Here is a 9,365-nt window from a genome sequence, read left to right on the forward strand (position 1 = left end):
GGTTAGGTGGATTGGCCGTGCTAAATTGTTGCTTAGTGACCAAAGATGTGCAGGTTAGGTGGATCGGCCACGCTAAATTGTCTCTTAGTGTCCAAAGATGTGCAGGTTAGGTAGACTGGCCGTGCGATATTGTCCCTTAGTCTCCAAAGATGTGTAGGTTAGGTAGATTGGCCATGATAAATTGTCCCTTTGTGTCCAAAGATGTGCAGGTTAGGTGGATTGGCCATGCTAAATTGTCCCTTTGTGCCCAAAGATGTGCAGGATAGGTGAATTGGCCCTGCTAAATTGCCTCTTAGTCTCCAAAGGTGTGTAGGTTAGGTGGATTGGCCGTGCTAAATTGCCCCTTAGTCTCCACAGCTGTGCAGGTTAGGTGGATTGGCCGTGTTAAATTGTCCCTTAGTGTCCAAAGATGTGCAGGTTAGGTGGATTGGCCGTGCTAAATTGCCCCTTAGTCTCCAAAGGTGGATTGGCCGTTCTAAGTTGTCCCTTAGTGGCTAAAGATGTACAGGGTTGGGTGGATTGGCCATGTTAAATTGTCCATTAGTGTCCAAAGATGTACAGGTTAGGGGGATTGGCCGTGCTAAATTGTCACTTCTTAGTGTTCAAAGATGTGCAGTTTGGGTGGATTGGCGCTGCTAAATTGTCCCTTAGTGTCCAACAATGTGCAGTTTAGGTGGACAGGCCATGCTAAATTGTCCCTTAGTGTCCAAAGATGTGCAGGTTAAGTGGATTGGCCGGGCTAAATTGTCCCTTCGTGTCCAAAGATGTGCAGGTTAGGTGGATTGGAAGGCTAAATTGTCCCTTAGTGACCAAAGATATGCAGGTTAGGGGGATTGACCGTGCGAAATTGCCCCTTAGTATTCAAAGATGTGTAGGTTAAGTGGATTGGCCATGTGAAATTGTCCCTTAGTCTCCAAAGATATGCAGGATAGGTAGATTGGCCGTGCAAAGTTGTCCCTTGGTGTTCAAAGATGAGTAGGTTGGGTGGATTGGCCGTGTTAAATTGTCCTTCAGTGTTCAAAGATGTACAGGTTAGGTGGATTGGCCGTGCTAAATTGTCCCTTAGTGTTCAAAGATGTGTAGGTTAAGTGGATTGGCCATGTGAAATTGTCCCTTAGTCTCCAAAAATGTGCAGGATAGGTGGATTGGATTGGCCGTGCTAAATTGTCCCTTAGTGTTCAAAGATGTGTAGGTTGAGTAGATTCGCCATTTTAAATTGTTCCTTAGTGTCCAAAGATGTACAGGTTAGGTGGATTGGCCATGCTAAATTGTCCCTTTGTGTCCAAAGATGTCCAGATTAGGGGGATTGGCCGTGCTAAATTGTCCCTTAGTGTCCAAAGATGTGCAGGTTAGGTGGCTTGGCCATGCTAAATTGTCCCTTTGTGTCCAAAGATGTGCAGGTTAGGTGGATTGGCCGTGCTAAATTGCCCCTTAGTCTCCAAAGGTGTGTAGGTTAGGTGGATTGGCCGTGCTAAATTGTCCCTTAGTCTCCAAAGGTGTGTAGGTTAGGTGGATTGGCCGTGCTAAATTGTCCCTTAGTCTCCAAAGGTGTGTAGGTTAGGTGGATTGGCCATGCGAAATTGTCCCTTAGTGTCCAAAGATGCGCAGGATAAGTGGATTGGCCGTTCTAAATTGTCCCTTAGTGGCTAAAGATGTACAGGGTTGGGTGGATTGGCCGTGTTAAATTGTCCATTAGTGTCCAAAGATGTACAGGTTAGGGGGATTGGCCGTGCTAAATTGTCACTTCTTAGTGTTCAAAGATGTGCAGTTTGGGTGGATTGGCGCTGCTAAATTGTCCCTTAGTGTCCAACAATGTGCAGTTTAGGTGGACAGGCCATGCTAAATTGTCCCTTAGTGTCTAACGATGTGCAGGTTAAGTGGATTGGCCGGGCTAAATTGTCCCTTCGTGTCCAAAGATGTGCAGGTTAGGTGGAATGGCCGTGCTATATTGCCCCTTTGTGTCCAAAGATGTGCAGGTTAAGTGGATTGGCCGGGCTAAATTGTCCCTTCGTGTCCAAAGATGTGCAGGTTAGGTGGATTGGAAGGCTAAATTGTCCCTTAGTGACCAAAGATATGCAGGTTAGGGGGATTGACCGTGTGAAATTGCCCCTTAGTATTCAAAGATGTGTAGGTTAAGTGGATTGGCCATGTGAAATTGTCCCTTAGTCTCCAAAGATATGCAGGATAGGTGGATTGGCCGTGCAAAGTTGTCCCTTAGTGTTCAAAGATGAGTAGGTTGGGTGGATTGGCCGTGTTAAATTGTCCCTCAGTGTTCAAAGACGTACAGGTTAGGTGGATTGGCCGTGCTAAATTGTCCCTTAGTGTTCAAAGATGTGTAGGTTAAGTGGATTGGCCATGTGAAATTGTCCCTTAGTCTCCAAAGATGTGCAGGATAGGTGGATTGGATTGGCCGTGCTAAATTGTCCCTTAGTGTTCAAAGATGTGTAGGTTGAGTAGATTCGCCATTTTAAATTGTCCCTTAGTGTCCAAAGATGTACAGGTTAGGTGGATTGGCCATGCTAAATTGTCCCTTTGTGTCCAAAGATGTCCAGATTAGGGGGATTGGCCGTGCTAAATTGTCCCTTAGTGTCCAAAGATGTGCAGGTTAGGTGGCTTGGCCATGCTAAATTGTCCCTTTGTGTCCAAAGATGTGCAGGTTAGGTGGAATGACGTGCTAAATTGTCCCTTAGTGTCCAAAGATGTGCAGGTTAGGTGGATTGGCCATGCTAAATTGTCCCTTTGTGTCCAAAAATGTGCAGGTTAGGTGGAATGGCGTGCTAAATTGTCCCTTAGTGTCCAAAGATGTGCAGGTTAGGTGGATTGGCCATGCTAAATTGTCTCTTAGTGTCCAAAGATGTGCAGGTTAGGTGGATTAGCCGTGCTAAATTGCCTCTTAGTGTTCAGAGGTATACAGGTTTGGTGGATTGGCCATGCTAAATTGTCTCTTAGTGTCCAATGATGTGCAGGTTAGGTGGGGTTACGGGGATAGGGTTGGGGTGTGGACTTGGGTAAGATGCTTTTTTCGAGGGTTGTTGCAGACTCAATGGGCCGAACGGCCTCCCACAGCACTGTTGCGGTTCTACGGTTCTCAGGTAATGGGGAGGAACACTGACATCTCCAGTGGGCGAAAGCAGAGATGATAGAAAAAAGTCTTCTCCAGGACATGGACGTGACGGCCGGTGGGATTTCGGGCTGGAACTCGAAAGCACTCGAGGTCACGTTGACTAAATGGCGCGGGCAACTGAACGCGGGTTGCCAAGGAGGGTTTTCCGTGGGACGTGACTGCGGCGCTCGTACCTAAAGGCATGCCGTACAGGGCTCCGGCGGGGCCCACTGCCGCCGGGGCATCGCCCCCGCCCACCATGGCCATGCTGCGCAGGCGCAGGCTGTCGTAGAAGCCTTGCAGCTTCTGGTACTGCCGGTTCCTGTCCATCAGCTTCTCCGACACCTCGCTGTACTTCTTCTTGTACTCCTCCAGCATCTTCTTGAGCGAGGACACCTCGCTGCGGCTGTTGCTCACCTCCATGTCCTTGCCTTGCAGCTGCTGAGTGTAGAGTTTGTCCATCTGCTTCAGCCGGCCCTCCGCTTTGCTGTAGGCGGACTCCTGGTACATCCGCTCCTGGTGGATCTGAAAGAACCGCAGGTTAAAATTCGCCCCAGCCAAACGGAGACTGGATTCCATGGAATCGGTGGGGGGAGAGTGGAAGCAGCTCTAACTGACCCGTCTGGACTGAAATCATCGAATTAGACCGGACTGCCACCACCAAACAGGCCATTCAGCCCAACTCCTGCTACCCCCTTCTCCATCTCACCCCAACACCACATTCTTCTCTTCCTCACTCTCTCGTGTTTATCCACCTTCCCCATACCAGTCCCCTCAAACCATTCCCCAAGAATCGGGACAACTAAATAACTTCTTGTTGAAGTCGTCCATGGGCCTAATGGCCTCCTTCTGCACTGTCTGTTCTGTGTGTGGTCTATATGTGGGAGGGTGGGGTGAGAGATCCCTGAACATAGAACATACAGTGCAGAAGGAGTCGGCACTGACCCACTTAAGCCCTCACATCCACCCTATCCCCGTAACCTAATAACCCCCTTCCTCCTAACCTTTTTTGGATACTGAGGGACAATTTAGCAAGTCCAATCCACCTAACCTGCACGTCTTTGGACTGTGTGAGGAAACCGGAGCACCTGGAGGAAACCCACGCAGACACGGGGGAGAACGTGCAGACTCCGCACAGACAGCGTCCCAGCGGGGAATCGAACCCGGAACCCTGGCGCGGTGAAGCCACAGTGTTGCGTTCAGGTCTGGTCACCCTATGACAGGAAGGATATTGTTAGACGAGAAAGAGTGTGGAAGAGATTTACGAGGATGCGACCAGGACTTGATGGTCTGAGTGATAAGGAGAGGGTGGATGGGCTGGGAATTTTTTCCTGGAGCGTAGGAGGCTTCGGGGCGATCTTATAGAGGTCTATAAAATAACGAGGAGCATCGATCGATAAGGTAGATAGTTGACACCTTTGCAATGAGGAAATAATACAAATGGTTGTAGATAGGTTAGGTGATTGGGCCAATGTGGTAGACGGAGTTTCACGTGGATGAGTATGAGGTTATCCATTTTGGACAGAAAGATGGAAAGGCAATTTATTATCAATGCAGAGACACTTCAAAGTGTTTCGTTGGAGAGGGATCTGGGTGTACTCGTGCATCAATCGCAGGAAATTAGCACATCGGTACAGCAGGGAATATGGAAGGCAAGTGGGATTCTAGCCTTTGTAATGTCATGTGAGAGTACCTTTAAGAAATGGGTGTTGATTAATGGGTGTGTATACAAATATCTGTAGTGAGAGTATCTTTAAGAAATGGGTGTTTATAAATGGGTGTATATATAAATATCTGTAGTGACTACCTTTAAAAAATGGGTGTTTTAAGGGCAGCACGGTGGCCTAGTGGTTAGCACAACCGCTTCACGGCACTGAGGTCCCAGGTTCGATCCTGGCTCTGGGTCACTGTCCGTGTGGAGTTTGCACGTTCTCCCCGTGTCTGCGTGGGTTTCGCCCCCACAACCCAAAAATGTGCAGAGTAGGTGGATTGGCCACGCTAAATTGCCCCTTAATAGAAAAAATAATTGGGTAATCTAAATTTTTTTTAAAAAATGGGTGTTTATAAATGGGTGTGTTTATAAATATCTGTAGTGAGAGTACCTTTAAGAAATGGGTTTTTACTACTGCAGTGATGTCAGAGAGTGGGTGGAGCTGGGCTGTCTGTCAGCTTTTTACTTTCATTTTAGGTTGTTTGCTGCAGGGTGTGTTGTAGTTTCCCTTTCAGAGCTAGATAGCTGCAGTCGCAGACAGAAGGGGTATGAATCTCTCTCTGTAATCTAAAGGCTGTAAATCAATCCTGGTGATTTAAAACTAATAACAGTAGTGACTTTAACCTGGTGTGCTTCTGGTAAAAGGTGTTTTAAGTCTTATGGATGTTAAATGGAAAGCTTAAAGGATTATTTAGTGTTGTATTCTTTGGGGGTTGTATTTGAATTAATGGTTGCTAAGATGTTCACTGTATGTTTTAAAAAGGTGAGTTCATAGAATAAACATTGTTTTGCTTTAAAAAATACTTTTCCATTTCTGCTGTACCTCACCTGTGGAGTGGGCTGTGTGCTCCTCATACCACAATCTAGTAAAAGTTGTGGGTCAGGTGAACTCCATGATACACTTTGGGGTTCTCTAAACCCTGGCCCATAACAATAGCTTGAGGGATAGAGTATAAAAGTCGGGGGTTGTTGCTACAACTGTACAGGGCATTGGGGAGACCGCATCTGGAGTACAGTTTTGATCCCCTTATTTGAGGAGGGATGTAGTTGTGTGAGAGGCAGTACAGAGGAGGTTCACTAGATTGATTGCAGAGATGAGGGGTTTATCTTATGAGCAGTTTAGGCTGAGACTGTCTCAAGTTCAGAAGAAGCAGAGGAGATCTAATTGACATGTGTAAGATGATAAAAGGTTTTGACAAAGTAGACGTGGACTAGATTCCTCCTCTGGGTTGTCGTTTATTCTCCTACACCGGAGAGAGTATGAACCTCGGCCTGTCGTGAATCTGCCCTATATCCGTTCCTCACCCCACCTCCCCCACCAACAATACCACAACTCAGGGAGGGGGTGCCCATGACCGAGCCCAGTGCTTTAGGTGGCACAGGGGCAAAACCGTGTGCCGCTGTCTACCGTTGATCCATCCCCTTTGTCATCCAGTTCCCCCCTGCGGTAACACAAACAGAATCGAATCGCGCTCTCCCCGTTATTGGGTGATCGGGGGCGGGAGCGGAGGGGCTTGGGGAGGAAGGGGTTCAGTAGCCTGGGAGGGGGGCACGAGGGGAGTTGTTGGGTGGGGCGGGAGGTATTGACTCCCAAGGACGGGGAGATGTCAGCACCCTGCGACGGGCAGACGGGGGAGGGGTCCCTGGGGTGTTGGGTGTGGTGCACCCTGGGGTGCTGGGTGGGAGGGGCACCCCGGGGTGCTGATGGGGTGGGGCACCCCGGGGTGCTGACCTGTTAGCCCCAGAAGGCCAGTGCCCGGTTGGCGATCTCCAGCACGGTGTGTGGCCGGAGGCCGGACAGCACCCCGGGGTGCTGGATGGGGGGCACCCCGGGGTGCTGGGTCGGTGGGTGGGGCACCCCGGGGTGCTGACCTGGTAGCCCCAGAAGGCCAGTGCCCGGCCAGCGATCTCCAGCATGGTGTGTGGCCGGAGGAAGGACAGCACCCCAGGGTGCTGGGTGGGTGGGGCGGCACCCCGGGTGCTGGGTGTGGCCACTCCGGGGTGCTGACCTGGTAGCCCCAGGAGGCCAGTGCCCCAGCACCCCAGGGTGCTGGATGGGTGCTGGGCACCCCAGGGTGCTGGGTGGGGTACCCCGGGGTGCTGGGTGGGTGCTGGGTGCTGACCTGGTAGCCCCAGAAGGCCAGTGCCCGGCCGGCGATCTCCAGCACGGTGTGTGGCCGGAGGCCGGACAGCACCATGCCTTTGTAGTCCTCGGGCGGGTTGAGGTCGGTTCGGACAATGTCCCGTTTGCCGGACAGGGCGGTGCCACAGGCCGGGCACAGGGCCGGGGAGCGGCTGAACTGCCCGCTGCCGTGCTGGTCACAGAACACGTGCGAACAGGCGGTGACCCAGGCGAAGCCGGACAGGCAGCAGCGGCAGCCGGGCAGGTTACAGAGGAGGGAGTCCTCACACAGCGCCATGGCGGGAACCAGACCCCGCCCCCTGTCCTGCGCACTGAGCCCAGCCCCGGCAGCCGGGCAGGTTACTGAGGAGGGAGTCCTCACACAGCGCCATGGCGGGAACCAGGCCACGCCCACTGACCAGGCCCCCGCCCCCAGAGCCGGCAAGGTTAACTGAGAGGGATCCTCACACAGCGCCTGCTGGACCGAAAACCGCCCCCGGCCTGCGCATGATCCCAGCCCAGCCCCCCGGCAGCCGGGCAGGTCACAGAGAGGGAAGTCCCACACAGCTGCCACGGCGGGAACCAGGCCCGCGCCACAGCGCCAACCGCAGCCCCACCCCGCTCGCTGTGACTGGTCGCCACCCACTGGTAGCCCGGCCCCGGCCCCAGTCCCGCCCACCCCGCAAGCGGGGCAGGCTGAAGAGAAGGAGTAGTCCTCTCACAAGCGCCATGTCGTGTGCAGGCCCGCCCCTGGGGCTGGCGCCGCCCCCCCACTGAGCCCGGCCCCGCCCCTGTAACCTCAGCCGCCCCAGAGCCAGCCCCCAGCCCCGCCCATGGAGCCCACGCCCGCCTACTGGGGCTTGGCCCGTGCCCCGCCTCCTACCCCGCCCCTAATACCGCAGCCCCGCCCCTTGTACCCTCAGCCCCGCCTCCTGTAGCACAGCCACCCTGGCCCCAGCCCCGCCCCTTCTACCCCCAGGCCCCTGTACCCCAGCCCCGCCCCCTATAACCCAAGCCAGGAATCGAGCCTTGTGGCTGAGGTAGCAGTGTTAACCCATTGTATGTGGGAAATTCCCCAGGCCTGTCCAGTACTCAAGAAACAGGACAATTATCTCTCTCCCCCCCCTCCCCGCCCCTCCATTAGCCTAACCTTCATAATCAGCAAAGTGATGAAAGAGGTCATCAACAGCGCTCTCAAGCAGCCATAGGGACTGGTTTAGCACAGTGGGCTAAACAGCTGGCTTGTAATGCAGAACAATGCCAGCGGCGTGGATTCAATTCCCGTACCGGCCTCCCCGAACAGGCACCGGAATGTGGCGACTAGGGGCTTTTCACAGTAACTTCATTGAAGCTTACTCGTGACAATAAGCGATTATTACAAAGAACAAAGAAAAGTACAGCACAGGAACAGGCCCTTCGGCCCGACCACGCTGCGCATCTAAACTACAATCTTCTACATTTCCTGGGTCTGTATCCCTCTATTCCGATCCTATTCATTTATTTGTCAAGATGCCCCTTAAACGTCACTATCATCCCTGCTTCCACCACCTCCTCCGGCAGCGAGTTCCAGGCACCCACTACCCTCTGTGTAAAAAACATGCCTCGTACATCTCCTCTAAACCTTGCCCCTCACATCTTAAACCTCTGCCCCCTTGTAATTGACCCCTCTACTCTTGGGGAAAAGCCTCTGACTATCCACTCTGTCTATCCCCCCACCCGAACATTCCCAATGATTTGTCCCCCCAAACTCTCAACTGCCCTCAACGATGTCTGTTCCTATATCCACTGCCCCCTCCCTACCAGCACAGTGGGCGGACCTACACCACGTGAGACAGCAGCGTTTCAAGATGGCGGTCCACCGCCACCTTCTCGACGGCAACTAGGCAACCGGTTGAGCACCGAGGCACGTTTCTGTGGCTATTAATCCCCGGAGCCGGTCGCGAGTCTGTCGCCGGGGTCCTTTATTTTGTTTGGGGCCCCACTGTGATCAACCAGGTGTCATGATATGCAGACATGCAGATAATGATTTACAGACAGGCAGCTGATGAACACAGAGAACAGGACATGCCCAATGAGCAGGTTCTGTTGTGCGTCGAAACAGACGGGCACTGCGCAAAGTTGCCTGCCCGCAACCGCTTTCTTCTCCGTTTCCGTCCGTTGTTTTGCCACCTCCTGATACCTCGACTCACGAGGCCATCGGACAGGCTTCCATCCCGCCAGTCAAGGCACCGTCGTCCCCACCACCACCTTTCTCCGGCGGTCAATCAGGATCAGACGCCAGCCCCAGAGACTGGACTTATGAACATTTGTTTTGTTTGCTATGTTCTGTTTTCTCACATTAGACAACTGTCTTCACATGTAAATACGTTCACATATGCCATCGCTTGTAAATATGTTAATATATGCCACCACATGTAAGTATGGTCACA

The 9,365-nt window shown here is 52.4% G+C and overlaps 1 protein-coding gene across 1 annotated transcript; it reads right to left on the minus strand.

The window, feature by feature from the left end:
* Nucleotides 1-3,088: 3,088 nt before the first annotated feature.
* On the minus strand, nucleotides 3,089-7,234 carry LOC119959386 (E3 ubiquitin-protein ligase CCNB1IP1-like). Its single transcript, XM_038787680.1, has 2 exons — nucleotides 6,938-7,234; nucleotides 3,089-3,628 (listed from the first exon to the last, which is right to left on the minus strand). Exons 1-2 carry the CDS (start codon nucleotides 7,232-7,234, stop codon nucleotides 3,089-3,091), a joined length of 837 nt encoding a protein of 278 aa, XP_038643608.1.
* Between the last annotated feature and the right edge of the window lie 2,131 nt (nucleotides 7,235-9,365).

Source organism: Scyliorhinus canicula, unplaced genomic scaffold (genome assembly GCF_902713615.1).
Source record: "Scyliorhinus canicula unplaced genomic scaffold, sScyCan1.1, whole genome shotgun sequence".
In the NCBI taxonomy this organism is placed as follows: Eukaryota; Metazoa; Chordata; class Chondrichthyes; order Carcharhiniformes; family Scyliorhinidae; genus Scyliorhinus; species Scyliorhinus canicula.

Coding starts and splice junctions, on each gene's coding strand:
- LOC119959386 (XM_038787680.1), bottom strand. CDS start 7,234: ATGGCGCTGTGTGAGGACTCCCTCCTCTGTAACCTGCCCGGCTGCCGC. Junction 3,629..6,937: donor TGGCCTTCTGGGGCTACCAG/GTCAGCACCCAG, acceptor CGGTTCTTTCAG/ATCCACCAGGAGCGGATGTA.